Below are 26237 nucleotides of genomic sequence, written 5' to 3' on the forward strand. Positions count from 1 at the left end.
CTTTTAGAAGCCCTTCCCACTGGCCAATCAGGTAAGAGCTTTGATAAACGAATCATAAATATGGCTCCTCCTTCTCTCTGTCCTGCTTCCATCTGTAACGCTCTCTATAATGACGAATGTTTCTGGAAGGTATCATACACACACACACTCTCTATTCAGCACAAAGACTAAATAAACACTGTCAATATTACTACTCTGTTCCAAACCACAACTTCCTAATCGCTACTAATACTAAATAAATACCATCACATTTACTGTACACATCTGGAAACGTCCCAAACCACCGCTTCCTAATTACCACAAATGCTAAAATGAATCCTGTCGTTACTCCTTTATGTTCCAAAACACACTATATCCACTACATGTACACTACATTCATTCATTCATCTTCTACTGCTTATCCGAACTACCTCGGGTCACGGGGAGCCTGTGCCTATCTCAGGCGTCATCGGGCATCAAGGCAGGATACACCCTGGACGGAGTGCCAACCCATCACAGGGCACACGCACACACTCTCATTCACTCACGCAATCACACACTACGGACAATTTTCCAGAGATGCCAATCAACCTACCATGTCTTTGGACCGGGGGAGGAAACCGGAGTACCCGGAGGAAACCCCCGAGGCACGGGGAGAACATGCAAACTCCACACACACAAGGTGGAGGCGGGAATCGAACCATATAATAAAAACATCTAACCTAGGGGGGAAATGATGGAGTGACACACAAGCTCCACGGCAGCACCCGAGGGTTCAGTTTAACACAGTGCTGTCCAATGCAATGAGAAATAAAGTGGATGTTTATGTTAAAAGGTGGGGCAGACTATGATGAGTCGAAAGATGAATTATGGACGTTGAAGATCCCAATTAGAGGTCTTCACGGGTCCACTTAGAGGTCCGGGTCTAAAATTTTCACGTGTGCCTCGGGCACGGCTCGGGTATAATAATAGCGGCGTCGGGATTTCGGGTAATTTAAAATGAATGTGTTTTTACCGAACGGACCCGAGAAGACCCGAACTACTGTATCTCGCGTGTGTGCATCGACTCGAGTCCTTTTCCAAGCTCTCCTCTGTTTGTCAAGACCGCTTGCGACATCGTGTTGCTGGCGGTAAGCTAATTTACGTTGAAACAGACCTGTCAATCAATTTTGAATCCACGCTGTAGCAGTTACTTTTCTGTCTGACTGGTGTGTGCAGGGCTGCATCGGTGTGTGTGTGTGCAACATTCGGGTCCAGTCGGGTTAAAAAAAATTGCCAACCGGTCGGGTCGGACTCTCGTCTAATTTTTTCGGGTTTGTCTCCGTCGGGTCTTTCTTAAAAAAAAAAAAAATTATGCACGTCGGGTTCGGGTAAAAAGTGATTCGGGTCACTTCGGGTCGGGTAGATTTCGAGAAGACCTCTAATCCCAATGGCCTGTGGCTTGAAGCTCCTCCTGAGCCTTTTTTGTTTTATCCATGTGGCTGCAGAAGGATTTGCCTGACCTCAGCAGTCTGACCAGACTACGCCTGGGGTTGGATGTGTCCTTGAAGATTTTCTGGGCTTACAAAAAAACAAAGAAATCAAGGCAGCAATTTTACCCCCACAGACAATTCTGGAAGTTGAAGGTATCTGCCCACATTCAAAAGACATTCTAAAGCTTCACTGTTTCATGTATCACTATCTGGGAATGCAACTGCTCCAAGATTAGAAAATCTTGGTATGTTAAGCAGAACCCAACATCAAACTTGGTGTGTCAGTCTCATGGGAGTGCTGTACACTCTGCACACACACTCTGCAGGGTGTTACGGTCTTTGACGGAACAGTTGCTGTATCAGACCGAGATGCTCTGCACAATAAAGGTCCACAATATCCTAGGAATGTTGGCATATACCTTGAATTTCCGAAGTTCTCCGAGGCGGTAAAAGTGTTATCTTGCCTTCTTGGATGTCCTGTCAACAGGCTAGTACATGAAGTTGACCACTCTTTCCACAGGTGCTCCATAGCTCAAAAGATCTGTGCATCTGTCTCCTGAGGTCCATAACCATCTCCTTGGTCTTTCCTTGGCCAAGCACCATTATTCTAGATATTCCACCTGCTTCAAGCAGATCTGCTCAAACTGTACTTGAACTCAAACTCAGCCAGATGTAGTTGTGTGAAGCATGTAGAGACCACAAGCAGGTCAGCAGGCTTTCCTGCTACTTATTCACGACTTGACTTGACTTCCCTGGTGGTCTAGTTAATAAATTTGTTTGTCCACACTTGATATGTAAAGGTATATACTGTATAATACACAAAACAAGCAAAAATCTGCAGTGGTAGAAGCTTCTGGAATGATCTTAAAAGATTAAAAAGTTCTGGTTGGTGTAATATTAAGACTCTCCTCAAGGTTGCCAGTGGTCTCTTAAACCCTCTGTGAATTTTTCCAAATGTAAGAATCTGCTTCATGGCAATTGGGCTTGTGCAGTTTAATGAAATTAGGCATCTCGCTAACAGCGGTCCGGTAGATAAGATCAGCGGACCTCATCTTTCTAAAGTGCTCTGATATTTGTAATGGCCGTTCTTTCAATAGAACAATCTGCTAATGTTGCGGAATAAACGGATAAAGACTGTTGGCATAACCTCAGACATGCGGGACAAGCCTAAGTGTTTATTAAACTATGAGGAAATGTTTGGGTTCAGACAGTAGGGTTGTTTTGTCAGTGATGGAGGAGAGCAGTTTGGTACATGGCCTCTACAGAAGCTACTGGTTGGCCAGAAATAGGACTCTGTACCCCTAAACCCTTTTAGCTGCTTAATCGTAGACTTTTATTCGAAATATAATATGCGATTTTATTCGTTTGGGAAATGCTTTGGGGAAAGATTGGAATTTTAAGTCTATAAGCTAAAGATATCGGCTCAGAAGACCACCGTACAAAATCAGAGTGTTTTATCGACGATCCCGGGAACTCTAGGCATGAGGTGTAATGGGATCGTCACTCCACGTACGGTGCCAGTTTCTGAAGGAAACATGATGGAAACTCCCAGTGACCTGCATTATGACATGCATTAACAGATCAAACCTGGGACCCTGGATCTCTGAGGTGCAACACTTCCTTCTGTTCCACTCCATCGTCCGTCCGTCCGTTTTTTTTTTTGTTTTTTTTTACTGCTTTCAGGCAATAACCCTTAGTTATCTTACGACTAAAATTGTGACGCAAATTGAACAAAAGATGACGATGATGATGAAAAATGGAGAAGGTTTTCATTTGACTTGCAAACAGAAGACTATAAAATGGCACAAAGAGCAATATGGAGTGAACAGACTGAGGTTTATGATGTACGGTGGACCAACGGCAAACAGAATTACAGTGTGGTCCTCATAAAATACTGTGTGTGTGTGTGTGTGTGTGTGTGTGTGCACAAGCACGGAAAGAGGGATACTGAGTGTGCGTAGTATATTCTGTTCTGACGCAGAATTGTAAATCAGTTATATTATGTGGGGTGATGTTAGCATGCAGACTGTATTAGCATAAACCAAAGCAGAAATATACCTGTGTTTGTCCGTGGGTCTGGTTGTGTGCGTCTGTGTGTCTGGTTGTGTGTCCGTGGGTCTGGTTGTGTGCGTCTGTGTGTCCGGTTGTGTGTCCGTGGGTCTGGTTGTGTGCATCTGCATTTGTTCAGATGTTTGAGGGGGAAAAAATGTACGCAATTTTTAGTTAATAATTTTAAATGCAGTTGTGTTTGTGCGTGCTACGTTTGGTGTGTTTGTGTGTGTGTGTGTGAATTTTTGCAGTAGTTTACAGTACATCCTATATTCATTCATTCATCTTCTACCGCTTATCCGAACTACCTCGGGTCACGGGGAGCCTGTGCCTATCTCAGGCGTCATCGGGCATCAAGGCAGGATACACCCTGGACGGAGTGCCAACCCATCACAGGGCACACACACACACACACACACTCTCTCATTCACCCACACAATCACACACTACGGACAATTTTCCAGAGATGCCAATCAACCTACCGTGCATGTCTTTGGACCGGGGGAGGAAACCAGAGTACCAGGAGGAAACCCCCGAGGCACAGGGAGAACATGCAAACTCCACACCCACAAGGTGGAGGTGGGAATCGAACCCCCAACCCTGGAGGTGTGAGGCGAACGTGCTAACCACTAAGCCACTGTGCCCCCAACATCCTATATTTTGCAGCATAAATATTGATTTAGTGTGTGTGTGTGTGTGTGTGTGTGTGTGTGTATACACAAGAAATGCCCAGATCAGGGATGAGAGTGTGATATTGATTTTGGCGTAGTTATTGCTCATTCTCTACACTCTGCTTCTGGCGCTTGGCAGATTGTTTGTGTGTTTTTCTAATCTTTAATTTCACAGAACACCAAATAATTGATAATTTGTGTGTGTGTGTGTGTTTCAGGACCACAATGTGTGAACTGGGGTGTGTATGAAAGAGAAGCGGTGAGAGTGTATGAGGGTGAAGCAGGGAGAATACACTGCCCGCTCTTCTCACACCCGAAGTTGTATAACTACGCTCAGATTCAGAGCACAGGACACACACTGCTCTGGTACCAACACACACACGAGCTGGAGGAGCCCGTTGACCTGAGCCTACCGACGTACGTCAAACACAAAGACGCGCTGTGGATACAGCCGGCTAGCATGAAGGACAGAGGAGAGTACATTTGCATTCTCAGGTATACAAACACCTAATAACAAATATCTTGCTTGTTATTCTGTTTTGTAAGTTAAAGAGTATTACAGTTAGTCTAATAGATAAATAATAATGATGGTGTGTGTGTGTGTGTGTGCGCGCAGTAACCTGTCCTCTTGTGTGAAGATCGGAGTTAGATTGGATGTGGTTCCCCGTAAGGGTGACTGTGATTACACACTGCACCGAAACGTCTCTGTCCCAATAATGAGTAACTTTACACTTCGCTGTCCCAATGTGCAGCACCTACCAACCAAGATGTACAACATCATCTGGTACCATGTGAGTGAGTTTGTGTGTTTGCTCTTCAGGACATGATACCAAAAAGTATCACATTGGCAAGATTACTGTACTGTGGCCTTTCAGTACCCTACTGTGGCCTTTCAGTACCCTACTGTGGCCTTTCAGTACCCTACTGTGGCCTTTCAGTACCCTACTGTGGCGCTTCGGTACCCTACCTGATTCATTGTTTTACTGTTAAGTGCAGGACTTTATTACTGGTACTCAATTTGTGTGTGTGTGTGTGTGTGTAGAATTGTAGCAGCAACTTTTTCGGTTTTAACTTCAGAGAAGTGGAAGGTGACACGGTTGTGATCAATCAGATGTTCACTTTTTATGAAGGCCCTTACACCTGCGTGGTCACCTACCAGAGCAACGGACACACACTCAACTACACATATACCATCAACCTCAGAGCCGTGTGTATGACTCACACACACCCAAACACACAAATACACTAACACAAATACTGCTAGCCTTTGGCCATGTCCACACTAATCCGGATATATTTGAAAACGGAGTTTACGTCTAAAAACGCTCCGCGTCCACATTATCATTTTCAAACGTTTTCCAAAAGTTGCTTATCCACACTGAAATGTATGAAAACACACATCTCCCTACTGCACATGAGTAAAGCTTCAACCTGCGTCATTTCCGCTAGGTGTTTATTTACTTTCGACTGCATCACGTGACTAAAAATGCGTCATAGTATTCAAAAGCCTCCGTCTTCACAGTCCACACTAAGACGCGAAGACGGCGTTTTCAAATTTATCCGCTTTAGAGAGCGTCTTCCAACAGCTACGTTTTCGTTGACTTAAAACGCTGTCTCAGTGTGGACGAAAGGCCAAAACGGAGAGAAAAATATACGTTTTCAAACGAAAACGTATTAGTGTGGACATGGCCTTAATCTTCATGTCAGTCATTAAAAAACCTATTTGATGATTCACACAAACAGCCTAGATGTGCTAACATGATGCTAGCATGCTGAAACATAGTGCAAACAATATGCTAATGACAGTCGCTGTGTTTGTGTACATGTAGTACTGGTCTTTAAGTGTGTGTGTGTGTGTGTGTGTGTGTGTGTGTGTGTGTGTGTGTGTGTGTGTGTGTGTGTGTGTGTGTGTGTGTGTGTGTGTGTGTGTGTGTGTGTGTGTGTGTACACAAACAGCCACCAACGGGGCCAAAGAGCCAAAGATACTGAATCCATCTAATAGGGACATTTACGACGTCAGTGTGGGTGAGTTAGTTATGGTACCATTTAAAGTCATACTTTTTAATACAGCGGAGCCGCTAACGTATGGAAGAAGCTAGCAAAAGCATAGCGACTTCACCTCTAGGGGCAGTTTGCTAAGCACAGGGTTCTGTGGTATCACTACAGGCAAGAACGCAAAGTTTTCCTGCCAGGCGTTCCTGCCACACCTTGACGAGGAGCCGCATGTGTGGTGGAGCATCAACAACAAGACGCTGGAGGAACTGTCAGAGTCTCGGTACACCTCACCTGCAGTCAGGTATACATGCGCACACACACACACACACACACACACACACACACACACACAGAGCTACACATACATGGTGTAGTGCAAGTTTTTGCCTTCAAATCTCAAGTTTTGCATGATCATTGTTTTTAATTCTGTGTGTGTGTGTGTGTGTGTGTGTGTGTGTGTGTGTGTGTGTACATACAGGGTGCTGGTAGATGATTACGGTGACCAAACTGTTGAGAGAGTGTTGAATGTGTTGCCGTTTAAAGAAGAAGACCTGCACAAAGAGTTTCGCTGCTCTGTTCAGAACAGCAAGGGATTCCACAGCAGTGCCGCCACACTGAAAGAGGAAGGTAAAAACACACACACACACACACACACACACACAGGTACAAAGGTAGTACTCCTCAGAGTTGATCGTATATATTTCCCACTGTCCCAGGTTTCCCTGAGCAGCAGAGCAAGAAGCAATAAATGATATTAAAGTGATTCATTAATTAAAGTGATTCATTTATTAAAGTGATTCAATAATTAAAGTGATTCATTAATTAAAGTGACTCACACAAGATTCAGTTTGTATTCCTAGGGTTTGATGTTCCTGGTTTCTTCAGGTCCCCATATGCCATGTTCTATTCCTGTCCATTGTTCTCTCAAACTTGTGTTATGTTTACAAACATCTATAAGTTGACACTTCATGTTCACTATGTACCAATTGTGTGCTGTGTTGACATATCTTGACATACCGGTGTGTGTGTATGTTTTCAGTGTACGTTCCCTCTCTAGAGCTCGGCTGTGGTCTCGGTGTGACTCTGGTTCTTGCGTTGTTGCTCTTTGTATTGTATCGTGTCTTCTGGCTTGAGGTGCACCTTCTCTACCGCTCCTGGTTCGGCACGGATGAGAGAGACACGGGTAAAACACACGCATACACACACACACACACACGCAGTGACTTACACAGACCTGTTGTTGAGCTTCTAGGACATTTCCAAACCACACTCTATTCATACCTTGGAGTCCATTGTCAGAAAATGCTTGTGTGTGTGTCTGTGTGTGTGTGTGTAGATAATAAGGAGTATGATGTGTACATCTCGTACGCCCGCAACACAGAGGAGGAGGAGTTTGTTATGGAAACACTGAGGCGTGTGCTAGAGGTGGAGTTTGGATACACAGTGTGTATATTTGACAGAGACAGCCTGCCAGGAGGAAGTGAGTATACAAACTCGCACAGACACTACAGGCTTGGAGCGAGAACGTGTGTGTAACAAGTCAGGTCAACAAAGGTGTCTGATGTAAAGAAAAAAACAAGGACATAAAAATTGTGGGAAATACAGGTTTTGATCATAATAGTCTATGTAAAGATAGCTAGCAAACCAGGCTAATGGTATGATGTTCTGTGGACCTGATTTAAAGTGTGTGTGTGTGTGTGTGTGTGTGTGTGTGTGTGTAGCTGTAACGGAGGAGACCCTGCAATTCGTCAGCCGTAGCCGGCGCTTGCTGGTCATACTGAGTGCATACAGTGCATTTCGGGATGCCCAGGCTCTCCTGGACATTCGGGCAGGTGTGTCTGCTATGCTCCGTGGGAGCAGCATGAAACTGGTGCTGATCCATTATAAATCGACTCGCATGTCACGTGACAAGAGCCACAAACAGAACGCGCACAAGTGCGTGAAAGAACTGCGGCGTGCACGAATCGCTCTAGCGCTCGTCCGGTGGGAAGGAGAAAAGTCCACCTCACTCTCATCACACTTCTGGAAGAAACTGCAGCTGCAGCTGCCTGTGTGCACATCGACACGCACGACAAAACCTACAACGCACGATACGTCGTGTAACGGCGATAAAAAGAATTCAGAGAGTAACGTGCTAATGCTGGAAGAGTTACGCACACCTAACACACAAGCACACGACCACACAACACACACCGTACACACAGACGTGTTACACAAAACATAATCAACAATACCGTGTGTGTGTGTGTAAGATAAATACCATGTGATTCAGGGTAAGAAAATAGCTTTTTTGCACCAAAAAAATACATGTTTAAAATGATAGCTTGTGTATTTTTAAATTTTTTTTTTAAAGAGAAATGTTTTTACTGTTCAGTCAAAGTGTTTTTACAGGAAAATGTGTACAAATAAATGTGGGAAATGCCCACTAATGCTGAAATGACTCAACTAGCTAGAGCTAACGGGAAGCGCTCTCAGTGGAACATTAGCTAAACAAAATCTAGCCTCTTTCACAAAGACCAGATGGTACATACTGTAGAGGCAGGGTATAAGATAGCGTCTTTTTGCTAACATTCAATGACTGTGTTCCTAGTTAGCTAACCAACACTTGTTAGTTCTGGTGATTACATCACTAAATAGATGACATCAGCTATTTTTCTTACATTAGCTATTCATACATCAGCTGTTTTTCTTCTAGAAAGAACTTACCTGTTACTCTCAGTTGTTACTCTCATTTACTGAGGTAACAATTCTCATTAATCGATTAAATTCTTTCTGCTAATACTAGCAACCTTTATTGTATTAGCAGAAATAATTTTTCCCTGTGAAGGCTAACTCCAGGTTCAACGTTTGCAGATTAATCGCTTCATAAAATGCAGAACTAAATCAAATTTCTCCTGGTAGTGTAACTGAGGAATTGTTACCTCAGTAAATGAGAGTAACCTGATATTGCTAGTTAACTAATATAACTAATGTTTTCTTTGTACACACATCCTGTACATTCAGCATTTTATTGTGTGTGTGTTACAGTATTCATGTCATTCAGCCATTTTAGTGTGTGTTACAGTATTCATGTCATTCAGCCATTTTACTGTGTGTGTGTGTGTGTATGTTACAGTATTCATGTCATTCAGCCATTTTACTGTGTGTGTGTGTGTGTGTTACAGTATTCATGTCATTCAGCCATTTCATTTTGTGTGTGTGTTACAGTATTCATGTCATTCGGCCATTTTACTGTGTGTGTGTTACAGTATTCCTGTCATTCAGCCATTTCATTGTGTGTGTTACAGTATTCCTGTCATTCAGCCATTTTAGTGTGTGTGTTACAGTATTCCTGTCATTCAGCCATTTTAGTGTGTGTGTGTGTGTGTGTGTGTGTGTGTGTGTGTGTGTTACAGTATTCATGTCATTCAGCCATTTTACTGTGTGTGTTACAGTATTCCTGTCATTCAGCCATTTTAGTGTGTTACAGTATTCATGTCATTCAGCCATTTTATATTGCTTTGATTTTGTACCATCATTTCATGTCATTACTGAACTGAATAAACATCATGTTCATATCCAACGTTGTCCTGCATGTCATTCAAACGACCTTCACAACAGATTCATATGTAGTATGATCCATACAGCCATCCAATCAGCAGATACTGAACACAGGATTACGCTAATGTGCTAAGAGAAAGCGAGGCTAGTCAAACATACAATAGTAACATTTTTTTCGTTTGTTAGCTACCAGAACAAGGACAATTACGAGTAAAAATATAGCTTCAAGCAGCGATGACTGGCCTTCGCACATTTAGTTATCGCTATACGGTGCCTCCCAGAAAACAATGCACGGTGGGCAAGTGCATCAAGTGGGTAAATATCAGTGGACTATTTTATGTTGTTACTGACCCATTTGGGGACTGTAGGTAAATGAAACCCCACATTTTAGACAAACGGAGGCGCTAGTGAGCCACTTAAGAGACACACCTTTGTCTGACCTTTTTGTCCACACTTAACAGCCAACAAATGTGATGTATGTGTCAAATTTCAAGTTAATCTAAGCATGCCAAAAGCCTTAAATATGCCTGAAATAAAAGTAAAATTTGACACGATGCCATGGCAACAGTGTTTGAGATATCAAAAATCCGTTCGCAATTTCGCATCTGTAATATCTCTGCGTCATGGTGGCTAAGTCTGGTCTCAATTGCATGAATCCCCTAGGAGGAGTATTTAAAAGTTTACCGCATGCAGCTGTCAAAAAATCCACCTTTATGACTGACACACTTCCTGGGGGCTGTTGGTTTCGCTATACCCGGGACTCACAATAGGCACATCGATGTGATCGGAATCCTTGGCCGAACATACACACAGCGTGTCATCCCAATAAGACATGTTTTGCTTTAGATATTAGACACTTCCTGTTTCTCTGAATTCGCCATAACTTTGTCGCCTCGCCATGGCAGCACCGTTCGAGATATCAAAAATCCCTTCACAATTTAGCAAGTGCAACGTCTCGGCATCATGTTCACAACGTTTGATGTCAATCGCATGAATTCCCTAGGAGGAGTATTTAAAAGTTCACCGCATGCACTTATAAAACAATCCAAAATGGCCGACTTCCTGTTGGGCGGAGCTCATAGTTTAGAGCACGAAAGTTGTTCGGGTCGATGAGATCTATATGCGTACCAACTCTCGTACATGTGCGTACATAATTGCCCGATCTGTGCACCAATGTTTGTTTTTGCATTACAGGGGGCGCTACAGAGCCCCCCTGCCACGCCCGTATTCCAACCTTTGTCCAATCCTAGTGTCGCGCGACTCTGACGTGTGTGTCAAATTTCAAGAGTTTTCGAGCATGTTAAGGGACCCTAATTGGCCAATGTATGGGGAAAAAAAAAAAAAAAAAAAACAAGCAGCGATGACTGGCCTTCGCACGTTTGTTCATCGCTATACGGTGCCTTCCAAAAAACAATGCACGGTGGGCAAGTGCATCAAGTGGGTAAATATCAGTGGACTATTTTATGTTGTTACTGACCCATTTGGGGACTGTAGGTAAATGAAACCCCACATTTTAGACAAATGGGGGCGCTAGTGAGCCACTTAAGAGACACACCTTTGTCTGACCTTTTTGTCCACACTTAACAGCCGACAAATGTGATGTATGTGTCAAATTTCAAGTTAATCTAAGCACACCAAAAGCCTTAAATATGCCTGAAAAAGAAAGTAAAGTTTGACGCTTTGCCATGTGAACAGCGTTCAAGATAGCAAAAATCCCTACGCAATTTATCATCTACAACGTCTAAGCATCATGTTGACCACTTTTGGTGTCAATCGCATCAATCCTCTAGGAGGAGTATTTAAAAGTCCATTGCATGCAACTGTGAAAAAATCCACCTTTGTGACTGACACACTTCCTGGTGCCTGTTGGTGGCGCTATGTCCGAGATTCACAATAGGCACATCGATGCGATCGGAATCCTTGGCCGAACATACACACCGCGTGTCATCACAATAAGACATTTTTTGCTTTAGATATTAGACATTTCATGTTTCTCTGAATTCGCCATAACTTAGTCGCCTCGCCATGGCAGCACCGTTCGAGATATCAAAAATCCCTTCGCAATTTAGCAAGTGCAACGTCTCGGCATCATGTTCACCACTTTTGGTGTCAATCGCATGAAATCCCTAGGAGGAGTATATAAAAGTTCACCACATGCAACTGTTGTGACTGACACACTTCCTGGTGCCTGTATGTGGCGCTATGTCCGAGATTCACAATAGGCACATAGATGCGATCGGAATCCTTGGCTGAACATACACACCGCGTTGTTCGGGTCGATGAGATCTATATGCGTACCAACTCTCATACATGTGCGTACATAATTGCCTGATCTGTGAACCAATGTTGGGCGCTACAGGGCGCTACAGAGCCCCCCTGCCACGCCCGTATTCCAACCTTTGTCCAATCCTAGTGTCAAACCTTGTGCCAAATTTCAAGAGTTTTCGAGCATGTTAAGGGACCCCAATTGGCCAATGTGTGGGGAAAATAAATAAATAAATAAATAAATACTCCCGAGGAAAAACAATAGGGCTTCGCACCATCGGGCCCTAATAAGGATGAGCACTACCTTCTGTTCCCTTCTTCTCTCCTTTCTTGTCCCAAAGCTTTGTAGTGTTTCTTTCTCTTGTAGCGTGAAACCTTTTCCCCTTTTTCAGCTCTTAATATTTCATTTAATTTCCAAAACTCTGGAGATGTTATGTTAGCTTAGCCACACCTTAGCCTGCTAGTCAGCTGTCTGTTCAGAGTATCCATAAAGATCTTTAAACATGACATCATGAAGATCTCATAGCAACAGATGATCTTTGGGGTTACACTGAATCACTGCACTGATCACAGGTTCATGATGATTACACGAACATGAGATTGAACGTGATCGGTTCAGTCTGAAGAGAGACGACGCATCGAGTCTCGCTACAGAAAAACGTGTCTGATAAACATGAGGTTCGGTTAATTATAATATGAAACGCATCCACTTAAAGATGTCGTGCTAACGCGTCACTTTCACTGATGTTCACTCCTTTTGCACACTTCATTACATGCTTCATGACCAGTACTGACGCTTGCTGTGGTGGAAAGGATCTGGTAGCTTATCGCATCATATATCACGTATATATGTACGTACTGTATGTCCACGTGCGTACAGAACGTGATGAAAAAGGCTTTGATGAAGAAAAAATGAATGAGTGAACAAACAAACTTTGGCTATGGTGACAGTTTTCCGTGTTTCCTTCTGGATCACTGTTTGCTGCTCCATCCGTGTTTCCTCTGAGACACAGGGGAGACAAACTGATGAAGGGTAAAGGACGATGACATGGAAAGTGTAATTACATCTGATTAAATGGGCACTAAGTTTATATACTGTTAGTGTCCTGATTGTATTTATAACAGTGTCCTGCGTGTGTGTGTGTGTGTGTGTGTGTGTGTGTCTGTGTTTATGTATGTATGTGTTTATGTATGTGTGTGTATGTGTTTGTGTGTGTGTATATGTGTGTATCTGTCTGTGTATGTGTCTGTGTATGTGTGTGTGTCTGTGTGTATGTATGTGTGTGTGTGTATGTATGTATGTATGTATGTGTATATGTGTGTGTATGTATGTATGTATGTATGTATGTATGTATGTATGTATGTGTATATGTGTGTGTGTGTGTGTATGTATGTATTTTTGTGTGTGTGTGTGTGTGTATATGTATGTATGTGTATGTCTGTGTGTATGTATGTGTATATGTGTGTGTGTGTATGTATGTATGTATGTGTGTGTGTGTGTGTGTGTGTGTGTGTGTCTGTGTGTGTGTGTGTGTCAGACCTGGCCGAGTCCGTCCTCAGGTGTATGCAGGCGAGTCGGCGGCTCGTGGTGGTGCTCAGCGGCCCGTGTGTGTGTGAGAAGAGCGTGCAGAAGCTGGAATGCGGCCTGTGCGTGTACTTGCACGGCACGTGTGGCACTCCGCTCATCACGGTGCGGTGGCGGCGCATGCTCAGATCTCCATGCTGCCGCGAGCTCGCCGATCTGCGCCGGTGTGCCATCTGCGTGCACTGGCATGGCGCACAATCCCAACACACGACCTCACACTTCTGGAAACGACTGCGGCTCGCGCTGCCGGCACGGCCGCTCGCGCTCGGCCCGAGACTCATCGACAGCACGTCGTCACATTCCGACCTGGCGGCGATGGCAATGCGGCGCACGCATCCTCACACACGTGCACACACGCATACTCACACACGCGCGCACACGCACATAGGCGGCGAAAGAGCACGTGGCTGTGAGGTGTGTGTAAGAGACAGCAAACCGGTCAACAACAGGGGAAATGGCAAAATACAGAACACACACTGCTGACACACACACACACACACACACACACACACACACACACACACACACACACACATATACACATACAGTATACACACACTCACAGTATACACACACTCATACACACACATACACACACACATACACACTGCTGACACACATACACACACACACATATACACATACAGTATACACACACTCATACACACATACACACACAGCTGACACACACACACTCATACAAACATACACGCACACATACACACATACATAAACATACACACACAATTCTGACACACACACACTGCTGACACACATACATACACGCACACACACACACACACACACACACAAAACACATTAATGTTATACATATAAAACAACAGAAACTAAACACTTTTCTAATTTATAGACCACACACTGTGAATACCACAAACTATATAATGTTAGAACTGGATTCTATCTCTCTCTCTCTCTCTCTCTCTCTCTCTCTCTATTTCCCTCTCTGTCTCTCTCCCTCTCTCTCTCTCCCTCTTTCTCTCCCTCTCACTCTCTCTCCCTCTCCCCCCCCACCCCTCTCTGAAGGGCTATTATATAGTGCAGTAATAAATTATGTTCAAGTCTAATGCTGTTCAATACGTTGACTGTGTTGTGTTTCCTCATTCAGACACCAGAGGGCAGCAGCTTACAATCTTATAAATTAGAAGCCACAAAACGTAAAGTAATGACTCCAAACTAGTTAAATACAAATGTGGGGAAAAACGTTTTTCACTGTATAGTTTAGTGTTCCTTTAATTAGAGGTGCAGTGTGTCGTGTTTAGTGCCTTGTGCTACCTGTGAGACAAATTAATAAAACTAAATGATCTGCTTCGGTACATTTACATTTACATTTACAGCATTTGGCACAGGCCCTTATCCAGAGTCAGGTATAAAAGTGCTTTAGCCTTAGGGACAGTTCTTTGGATGTGGGCGGAGCTTATTTATGGGATTTTTTTGGTATCTTTGATGTTTAACACCAGACACTGAGGTTCTATGTGCCAAAATGATGACAATTTTAGTTTATAATTTGGATTTTAGTTCAGATTTTGTTCTCATTTCGTGCTTGTTTTTCTATTGGGTTGTTTTTCGACACAACCTGACATCATGTACGACAACACAAAGCAAAGACAAGGCAAAGGACAAAACAGACAAGTGTAATGACACAGTAAGAGAGAACAGGTGAGAAGTTTGCAAAGTCAGTCAACAAAAGTGAGATAGAACCATTTTATCTCATCACACATCAACAGTCAGTTCAACAGACGGTTCACGAAGTCGAGTCGCAATGTTAGATGGTTTACTCTCACTCTGAGTGTACTGCGTTAACACTCACACACAGGTGTGTGTTTCGAAGGGTAACAACGTCGTTTGTCATTATTCGTTTGTTAAACTTGAGTGAAACAACAACAGAACAAAACGTTTGTGTTTTAAAACGCTTAAAAGTCCAAGTGAATGCCAAACTCTGGGATGGGGGGGGGGGGGGATACTTTTAAAAGCTGTGTATCATTGAGACTTTTAATACACAGGCACTGAACTTTGAATTTAATAGTTATTTTCTATTAGAAAAGGGGAATGTAACCCTGTTATAACCTTCTGTGACTCACCAAGGGCAGGTGTAGTTACAGGGAAAAGAGCAAACTAATACACACTACTACACACAAGTACACACAACTACACACAAAGCAGAAGTCACCCTCCTACACTGCAGTACAGAGGAAACAGGCGTTAAGCTGGGAGTTTAGGAGATGGGAAATAATGGCCTATGATTTAGATATGTTATTATTTGAAGCTTATATCATCGATATATTGGAGGAAAAAGTGCTGAATCAGAAACAGTTTATTTAGATCGTTACACATTTCAAATCTGCTTGGGAAAGTTTCTTAAATTCGTCCTGCCATTCTTCCTCATAGAGAGCGTCTGCGAACTGCCACCTTCAGGTCTCTCTACAGATGATCTATACAGTAGGTTTTAAGCCTGGGCTTTATTTAGACCTCTAAACTACTGTATGTTCCTTGAACATTGTGTCCTTGTCATGCTGACAGCTTCAGCCCAGTCTAAGGTCACATGCAGTCTGGAGAAAGTTTTCTTCAAGGAACTTACTTGCTTTGGTGACCAGTATCTCTGTTCCTGCTTTTACAAAGGACTGGTGTGATGCTGACACCTCCATCTTCCACAGAGTGAACTGTACTTGGCTGTTACCAGGTGTAGCACTTGGAGTTCAACCCAGTAAAACCTCACCTGAGTCATTCAGGTGGTTTAATCTGCAGTGACCAAGAAGTGAACAAGCCAAAGATGGAACAAAGTGTGCTTTAGAAACACCTTGAGATCATTGCTCGGATTTTTTGCTTCATTCAACTACAGGTTTTAAACTAAGCCCTTAGCTAGGAACTCCATCTCAGGAACTCAGGGTGGTCTTCTCCAGAGTTTGAGCTGAACATCAGATCAATCAACCTACAGAAAATTCTCTTGTTAATTCAGAACTCAGACTCTATTTGGAGTTCCCTGTTCAGACGAGAGAACATACATCAGTTATGTGGAGGTCAAAAATGACTCAGACATCCCACACATGGGAGCTTAAACCCACAGGTGTGTGACCTCTCAAATCATGTCCAATCTGTAAATCTGACCACAGTCGTACTCTGGTCAAGTTCTACAGACATCTCAAGAGAATCAAAACACACAGGATTCTCCTGAGCTGAACTTCAGAGTGAACTCTATTTCTATTTCTATTAATTATATATTAAAAATCTTACAGTTTTTTTTTTTTACAGTAGATCATCTCTGACAGCCTCAGAAGTGCTTTGCTTCTCATGTACAGCTGATGTGCACAACGCCGTGCTCGCCGTTGTCGTCATTGCCGTTTTCCATTACACCAGCATTGTGTGTGTGTGGGTGAGTGTGTGTGTGTGTGTCTTGCATTATGGGAAGTAAAACTGATGAAAACTGATGTCTGCTTTTTTTTTATCACACTTCAATGCTTCCAGCTTTTCAGAAATGCTGTCAAGCGTGTCATGACCAATCATATCGCAGGTTGTGGTGGAGGTGGGGAAGAGGAGGGGGATGGGGGTCAAGGGGGGAAGATTAGGGCAATCCATGCAAACCAACCTGGAAAGCAAAATGGCAGTAGAAAGATGAGGATTTTTATGAGTGAATTATACTTACATGATATAAACACACACACACACACACACACACACACACACACACACACACATACACACACTCATATGTTTATGTGGTCAGTCATGTGTGTGTGTGTGGGGGTGTACTGAATCACTGTTCCATTTCTGTTCCAAAGAACCTGGCTTCAGATTCAGTGCTTTGACATTTCATAAGTTTTTTTCTCTGCTGCAGTGAATCTTGGGAAAGTGCAAAAAAAAAAAAAAAAAAAGGGGGCAGGTTTATTTTCTCTTCTGGTAAATGGAGAAATGTCTGAGCCAAAAAAAATCCAACACAGGTATGTTCTGCTCAGAGAAAACCCCTCAGTCACTGCTCACCTCTCACACCTTCACCGTCTCACACACACACACACACACACACCTATACACACACGCACACATACAGACACACACAACACACACACACAGACACAAACACACGCACGCATGCATGCACGCACACACACCTAAACACACATACACACCTACACACACACAACACACACACACACCTACACACACAACACACACACACCTATTCACACACACCTACACACACCTACACACATACACACCTACACACACCTACACACACCTACACACATACACACATACACACCTACACACACACCTACACACACGTGCACACACACACAAACACATACACACACAAAGCGCTCCTTCCACTTGCTTGTTTAATGTTGCTTCAGACAGTGAATTCTACGGCTACATCCACTCTACCTTAACCTCAGTAGTTTTTGCAAATTAAAGCTGCAGTATGTATAAACAATAAATAAATTAAATAAATAAATAAATAAATAAATTCCCCATGAGGTCACAGATTTTCTTATCCTTATCCACATTTATGGTATATATTTCTATATATTTCTATATATTTCTATACCTCTAGTATTGTAGGAAAAAAAAACAGAAATAGTGATGAAACTCTACAAAGGTCTGAGTGTCATATGAGCTTATCATATGAGCTTCATATTAACACCACTGTGGAGCGAGACGTTCAGTCATCGACATGGACACGGGACAAACAGAAGGAAACTCCATTATTTATACTGTACCATGACACCCACGCAAACTTAGCACAGTACAGGACTAATTCCTGTTTATTGACTTTCTCAAGAAAATGAAACTTGGTCATCAGAACTATAAAGACGTTCATAGAGTCGACAGTTTTGTTAACAGTGCATTCGTTGTGTTACTGAGAAACGAGCGAGAAACTTATGAGATGTTTTCAATCCGTATAAAGAAGCGTCTGATGTTGTGTGTGTGAGTCTGGACTAAGATAAATGTCCTTTCAGTGTGTTTTAGACCTGTGTTTGTCCCTCTGTTGATGATCTTACACTGAATTTTAGTGTTGAAGAGAAATCTGAGCTGCTTTTTAGATGAACAAACACTCGGAGCTTCTCAGAGAGCAGAAATGGGTTTGATATCAACATTTACTCTGAACATACAAACATCCGTGTGGAAATAAAATAAACCGAACATTTTTATGAATATTTCACCTCTAGGGTTGTAGAGAAAAACAGAAATCCTGAAGAAACTCTTAAAAGTCCTGAGTGTCTACTTTCATCTGAGCTTCACATTAACACCACAGTGGAGTGAGACGCGAGGAAGACGTTCAGTGATCGACGTGGACTTAAGAAAAACAGGAGGAAACTCCTAATATAAACATAAATTATGAATCTGTTCATGAAACTGTATCAGATGAGTTTTTCATCTCACCAAAACATCAGCCAAAAGAGTTTATCTGAAGCTTTTAGACGTCAGTCTCATCTCTCTCTTGTTAACAATTGTTATAAATATTTATAACAGCTCTATGCATAAATGTATAAACAGGCTGCATGCTGATGAATGCTTAACTGGCCAAGCAAAACGTTTTCCGACCTCAGGTCATTAGCATCTATGACGTTTGCCGCATCAGTAATTTTTATGTCCTGTAGGGGGTCTGTTTTGATCTCTTGAGACTTGTAGGTGTGTGGTTTTAGAAATGGTTCATGAACTCAGGAATTAGTAAAAACACCAGTTTATAGAATGCAAGTGCAAGTGATTATTTTCGATTATGTTTTAACGAAGGGAGGCACGGTGGCTTAGTAGTTAGCACGTTCACCTCACACCTCCAGGGATGGGTGTTCGGTTCCCGCCTCCGCCTTGTGTGTGTGGAGTTTGCATGTTCTCCCCGTGCCTCGGGGGTTTCCTCCCCCGGTCCAAAGACATGCATGGTAGGTTGATTGGCATCTCTGTGTGTGTGTGTGTGTGTGCCCTGCGATGGGTTGACACTCCGTCCAGGGTGTATCCTGCCTTGATGCCCGATGATGCCTGAGATAGGCACAGGCTCCCCGTGACCCGAGGTAGTTCGGATAAGCGGTAGAAGATGAACGAACAAATGAATGAATGTTTTAAAGAAGGAAATCCTCAAGAGGACAGAAATAGAGGTAAATAACATTTTAGAGAAATGATCCATGGCAGCAGAAAGCTTTTAATGAACAGTATCTGTAAAGCTGATTTGTTATTGCTGTTCTAGAAGGAAGTAGAATTGCCCCAAAACAGAACCACTGGATGATTAAACACCACTTTGGGCCTTGTTTTAGGTCATCGTTAGTGTTCAAAACTTTTTTTAATTCTTTCATACTTTCGAATACAATTTCTAAAAGTTTAGCTGGAGAATGAAGAATAAAGAATGAAGCAGATTTATTATCTGCTAAAGATATATTATAATTTCCCCCACAATGAGCAGTAATGAGCAGTAATGAGCAGTAATGAGCAGTAATGAGCAGTAATACTCACATTTTAAACAGATAGTTCAGATAAAAATACATTTAAAACAGTCATTTGACCTTGAAACACCAATAATAGCAACTTGTTAATAATTCATAGTCAGAGCGGGCGGGAAATTTAAAACAGACACGTCATACAGAAGCAGCTCAGATACATGCGAGGGATTTGTGAAGGCAGAGGTTCAACCCGATTTCCTGTACGACTTAAAACAGAAGTGCAGGGACGACATCATAACTCAGAGACCTTTGATTTTCAAAAAAAAACGTCACCTTTTAGACCTGATTACATTTTATTTGTCCTGGTTTCAAGAACTACCGAACTTACCAAAGTCATCATTTTACATGAAATAAAATGTTTTCTCTTCGAGGAATTTGTGAATGAAGAATTCCCCTTGAAATCTTCTTCATGCAGTGTAGTAGGAGTGGATTATGAGCTCAAGCAGGAAACACTGCATCTTCAGAGAAATCCTACAAAACTCCGTGTCGTCGGCTGGAAAAACTTTCACTTCCAAACAGAGCTTCTCTCTGTGTGTTTGGATTTAATTTTACATTTTATTCCTTTTTCTTGTGAATGAAGTCGAAAGACAAACATTATTAAGCCTTTATAAACACTTAGTCATGAGCACTTGGAGTCTGTTCTAACCATTTAGCTGTTTTTGTCTTTTAACTAAAAAGATCGTCTTTAGCTAATCTTACACGATTATTATAAAATGCACAAGTGTTTGTTTTAAACCTCATTAATCACATCCAGCTCACACATCCATCTTGTCTATAAACTTTCTCTGATGTGTTTGTCCCGTGTGATTTGACGGGTTTTCTTCAGATTTTATCCCCCAGTCAGTCCACAGGCTTTTCCTTCTACAGGATGTCCACTATATTGTGCCCTGAGGCCCCTGGGTGAGATTCCAAGGAACCTTGTGTAGGACAAAATGTCCAGATAATGGACAGATGAATGTTTGGTTGGTTGGGTGGGTGTATCGGATGGGTGGATGAGTGAATGGATGGATGGATGGATGGATGGATGGATGGATAGATGGATTTGTTGGATGGATGGAGGAATGGATAGATGAATATTTGTAGATTGATGGATGGATGGATGGATGGATAGATGGGTGGGTTGGGTGGATGGAGGAGTGGTTAGATGAATATTTGTAGATGGATGGATGGATGAATGGATGGATGGGTGGGTTGGATGGATGGAGGAATGGTTAGATGAATATTTGTAGATGGATGGATGGATGGATGGATAGATGGGTGGGTTGGATGGATGGAGGAATGGTTAGATGTATATTTGTAGATGGATGGATGGATGGATAGATGGGTGGGTTGGATGGATGGAGGAATGGATAGATGAATATTTGTAGATGGATGGATGGATGGATGACTGACAGATGGATGGATGGATGTACAGAAAGATGGGTGACAGGATATGGTTGGTGGATGGAAACAAATTGTATACTATACAAAGATTGATATTAGATATTTAAATATGTTTGTATTTATCCCCAATGAACAAGAATGAGGTGACTCATGTGACTGTGGTGATGAAACACTCCCTTAGATGGAAAAGGAAGAAACCTTGAGAGGAACCAGACTCAAAGGGGAACCTCATCCTCATTTGGGTGACACTGGAGGGTGTGATTATAAATATACAGTCTGATAAATGTTGTATTGATGAGGAGGTTGTTGTCCTTAAAGACCACATGGAGTTGGCATCTCCTCTTAGTATGTCCGAATACTTCATGAAGCAGAGTCCAACTGGAGCTGGTAGATCTCTAGATGTCTCAGGATCCCCACAGAATTGATCTCATCTCAGTGAAGGTCAGAAATCTTCATGACACAACCGGAGCTGGTACAATCTCTGGATGCCTCGGGATGTGTAGCAAAAGAGAAGCAGTGGAGAGGAATTAGGTCATAATATTAGCAAGCACTAGATGATAATGTGCATGTGATCAGATGTTTTAGAGCACAAGATTATAGTGTAATTTACACTGAAACTGAGAAAGTGTGTCTGAGCCCCGAACACTATCAGGAAGACTGTTCCAGAGTTTGGGAGCTAAATAAGACCTTTAGTAGACTTAGATATTCTGGGACCTACCAGAAGTCCTGAGTTTTGTGATCTCAGAGAGCGTGAAGGATTGTAACGTGTTAGAAGACTAGTTAGATACGTGGGAGCTAAACCATTAAGAGTCTTGTACGTAAGTAGCAGCAGTTTGTAATCGATTCTAAACTTAACAGGTAGCCAGTGTAGAGATGATAAAATTGGGGTTATATGGTCATACTTTCTTGTCCTAGTGAGAACTCTGGCAGCTGCATTTTGGACTAACTGTAGCCTATTTATTAAAGATGCAGGACAACCACCTAGTAATGCATTACAATAGTCCAGTCTAGAGGTCATGAAAGCATGAACTACTGTAACTTCTCAGCATCAGATACAGACAGGATGTTTCTCAGCTTGGCAATATTTCTAAGGCTGTGTTTGTAATATGGTGATATGATTTTAAAGTGGGGGTCACGGTGGCTTAGTGGTTAGCACGTCCGCCTCACACCTCCAGGGTTGGGGGTTCGATTCCCGCCTCCACCTTGTGTGTGTGGAGTTTGCATGTTCTCCCCGTGCCTCGGGGGTTTCCTCCGGGTACTCCGGTTTCCTCCCCCGGTCCGAAGACATGCATGGTAGGTTGATTGGCATCTCTGGAAAATTGTCCGTAGTGTGTGATTGTGTGAGTGAATGAGAGAGTGTGTGTGTGCCCTGTGATGGGTTGGCACTCCGTCCAGGGTGTATCCTGCCTTGATGCCCGATGACGCCTGAGATAGGCACAGGCTCCCCGTGACCCGAGGTAGTTCGGATAAGCGGTAGAAGATGAGTGAGTGAGAGAGAGAGTGAGTGATTTTAAAGACAAGTTGCTGACTAATAAACACCCAGGTCTTTCACTGGTAGTTAGTCTCGGTCCGAAGTCATTTGTGACTTTAACATAACACAACACTGAATCTAGTAACACACAGCGTATTTTGTTGTGGTCACAGCTAACACCTAAAGACATCCCGAGGTTGATCTGTGTGACACTTTACAACAGACAAAATGTGGGTGAAGTAATTAAACGTATAGCTATGAAACTTAACTCAAGAAACAAACCTGGTGATCCGTATAACAGAGATCCTTCTGAATCAAGTAAAGGGGCTAATATTAGATTAAAATCTGGTTTTGACTGTGATGTTTGATCTTTTGTGTCATTGTGTCTTCTTTTAAACAGGGAGTTTTGTGTGTTAACTTTATTGTGTTATTTTCCCCTTCACTTTAAAGCACAGGGAAATCCCCCTTAGTTAGTATTTATTCTCAGCAGGTTTAAATACCGTTAAAACACTAAGTAGATTAAGGTGTGTTAAATAAAGTCATAAGGAATCCGACAGTCTTTTACTCCTCACTAACCTTCTGACCTTGGGGTAAATCCAGTCAGCTCTTCGGCTGTTATGAAACTACCCAGATGTTTATGTTTTGACCATTTTTAGCATATTTAGATGACTTCCATAATGATAATTTGTTTCCCAAGTCATTTTGAGTCACTGAATGGTTGCATATGACTTGTCATGTCACTCAGTAGGTGATTTCTGAGCGCTCAAACTCTCTCCGTAGTAGAAACAGCAAACTCACTACAGCACATGAACGACGAGCTTATTGAAACCTGCTCCTGTAAATAGATCGCGTCGTCTCCGACTCTGGAGCAGGAGAGCTGAGACGCTGAAACGGCCCAGAGTTCAAATGCTTTGAGTTCATAATCCATTCGCTGCCTTAACTGACCGTGATGTGCTTGAGTTTATTTAATCAATCGCTAATTCTTTGTGAGAATATACTGGAATTATATTGCATCTGTGGTACCTGTTCATAGGGATTATATATATATATATATATATATATATATATATACATACACATATACATATACATATACAGATACATAACCAAAAGTTTGTGCATCCCAGACCATCACATCACATACACTGATCTTTCTCCAGACGTCCTGTTTACAAAACTGGAAGTACACAAGTGAAGAAAATAATAGTATCTTTTTATTTCCCTTCACAACTACGACAAAAAGTGACCGTCAGAAGGAGAAGCCAGGCGTAGATTAGCAGAGGGAGAGAGAGAAGGAAACAGGGAGTGCATAGAAAGGGAAGGAGAGAATATTTGGAAAAGCCCTGATATTCCTTTCACTTCCTTCTGGCTTTGGTATGTTAGTGTTTGTGTGTGTGTGCGTGTGTGTGTGTGTGTGTGTGATAGAGGTGTGTATCAGATCTCTGTTTCTATTCCAAGAAACCTTATGTAGAATTAGAAGCGTTGTAGGATCGGCTCTCCGTAGCCGTGCATCATGGGATATGTAGTACAATGTATTCGACTCTGCTGGTAAATGTTAGAGGGAAATCAGGAAAACAAAACAAAAGGCAATACGAGCGCGTGCGTGTGTGTGTGTGTGTGTGTGTGTGTGTGTGTGTTCCCCTCAGAGAAAACCCCTCAGTGCCTGCAAGCCACCCACACACACACCCACACACACACGCGTACACAATCCTCATGCCGTTGACCTTTAAAGTCAAACCTATCAGAGTTCAAAGAATCACTATAAGGAAGAGAAAGTGTCTTCCACGTCTGGATCAGACTTCCTTAACCAAACTCATTAACCAGATTAAGACTCGCTGCCTCATCACAGAGTGTACAGGGATTTCTAAAACCGCTCTGCCTGTGATAAATTCATGGAACTGTGCTGTAAATGAAGCTTGTTGTCATCTTGCTATATAAGCTTCATCTTCTCAGAGTTACAGGAAAAGACTCCGCCCTCTTGTGGTCATAAAAAAAACAAACAAACAAAAACAAGGCTCTGCCCCAGACATCAGCGATCCTGAACGTTCAAATCTGGATTCTAATTGGTCAGAAGGTGTTGATTCCATAACAGTATTACTATATTAATGTACTCCTTCTGACATTTTATTGTTTCCATAGTAACAACTACAGTATTTATGGAAGGAGTCTCCAGTTTCAGTGCTTTGTACATTTTGTTATTCACGTCAGGGGGCACGGTGGCTTAGTGGTTATCACGTTCGCCTCACACCTCCAGGGTTGGGGGTTCGATTCCCACCTCCGCCTTGTGTGTGTGGAGTTTGCATGTTCTCCCCCGTGCCTTGGGGGTTTCCTCCGGGTACTCCGGTTTCCTCCCCCGGTCCAAAGACATGAATGATAGGTTGATTGGCATCTCTGGAAAATTGTCCGTAGTGTGTGAGTGTGTGAGTGAATGAGAGAGTGTGTGTGTGCCCTGTGATGGGTTGGCACTCCGTCCAGGGTGTATCCTGCCTTGATGCCCGATGGGGGTTGGGGGGGGGGGGGAATAAAGCATTGTCATTGTGGATTGTTTTGGATTGTGGTCACATTTCATTTTTAACACCTAGGATTCATTAAAGGAAATAAATCTTGTGTGTGTGTGTGTGTGTGTGTGTGTGTGCGCTTAACACTGCATTGAAATTGCTGATAAATTCCCCTGTGTTGACTGACTGGCATCTCAGCATGCACATTAAAACACTCTGCATATGTTTGTGTGTGTGTTTGGGCTGATGGGTGTGTGTTTGTCTAACTTTCTCTCTCTTCACTTGCTGATTTTCCCTTTTTCTCTACTCACATCTCTACTCACATCTCTCTCTCTCTCTCTCTCTCTCTCTCTCTTGTTCTCTCTCTCTCTCGTTCTCTCTCTCTCTCTCTCTCTCTCTCTCTCTCTCTCTCTTTCACTCTCTCTCTCTCTCTCTCTCTCTCTCTCTCTCTCTCTCTCTCTCCCTCTCTCTTGTTCTCTCTCTCTCTCTCTCTCTCTCTCTCTCTTTCACTCTCTCTCTCTCTCTCTCTCTCTCTCTCTCTCTCTCTCTCTCTCTGTCTCTCTCTCTCTCCCTCTCTCTCGTTCTCTCTCTCTCTCTCTCTCTCTCTCTCTCTCTCTCTCTCTCTCTCTCTCTCTCACTCTCTCTTGTTCTCTCTCTCTCTCTCTCTCTCTCTCTCTCTCTCTCTCTCTCTCTCTTGTTCTCTCTCTCTCTCTCTCTCTCTCTCTCTCTCTCTCTCTCTCTCTCTCTCTCTCTCTCTCTCTCTCTCTCTCTCTCTCTCTCTCTCTCTCTCACCATGTTCCCATAGAAACGATCCATGGGAAACCACCTTTCATAAGAAGTGATTTAACATTACAGTAAACTAGTGGCTCCTCCCTTTCTCCCCAAA

At 42.7% G+C, this 26237-nt stretch overlaps 1 protein-coding gene across 1 annotated transcript in view; it reads left to right on the plus strand.

Annotated features, from left to right (window-relative positions):
• LOC132857910 (interleukin-1 receptor accessory protein) overlaps window positions 1–9728 on the plus strand; it is a 12055-nt gene extending 2327 nt beyond the window's left edge. Inside the window, exons 2-11 of the mRNA XM_060888032.1 lie at window positions 1–31; window positions 4390–4666; window positions 4788–4962; window positions 5214–5382; window positions 6128–6196; window positions 6338–6467; window positions 6645–6793; window positions 7206–7349; window positions 7503–7646; window positions 7888–9728. The exon at window positions 1–31 is cut by the window's left edge and continues 55 nt beyond it. Coding sequence (XP_060744015.1) covers window positions 1–31; window positions 4390–4666; window positions 4788–4962; window positions 5214–5382; window positions 6128–6196; window positions 6338–6467; window positions 6645–6793; window positions 7206–7349; window positions 7503–7646; window positions 7888–8390 — 1791 coding nt within the window. The 3' untranslated portion in view covers window positions 8391–9728. The remainder of the gene's footprint in view (window positions 32–4389; window positions 4667–4787; window positions 4963–5213; window positions 5383–6127; window positions 6197–6337; window positions 6468–6644; window positions 6794–7205; window positions 7350–7502; window positions 7647–7887) is intronic.
• Window positions 9729–26237: the final 16509 nt, after the last annotated feature.

Source organism: Tachysurus vachellii, chromosome 15, assembly GCF_030014155.1.
Source record: "Tachysurus vachellii isolate PV-2020 chromosome 15, HZAU_Pvac_v1, whole genome shotgun sequence".
NCBI lineage: Eukaryota > Metazoa > Chordata > Actinopteri > Siluriformes > Bagridae > Tachysurus > Tachysurus vachellii.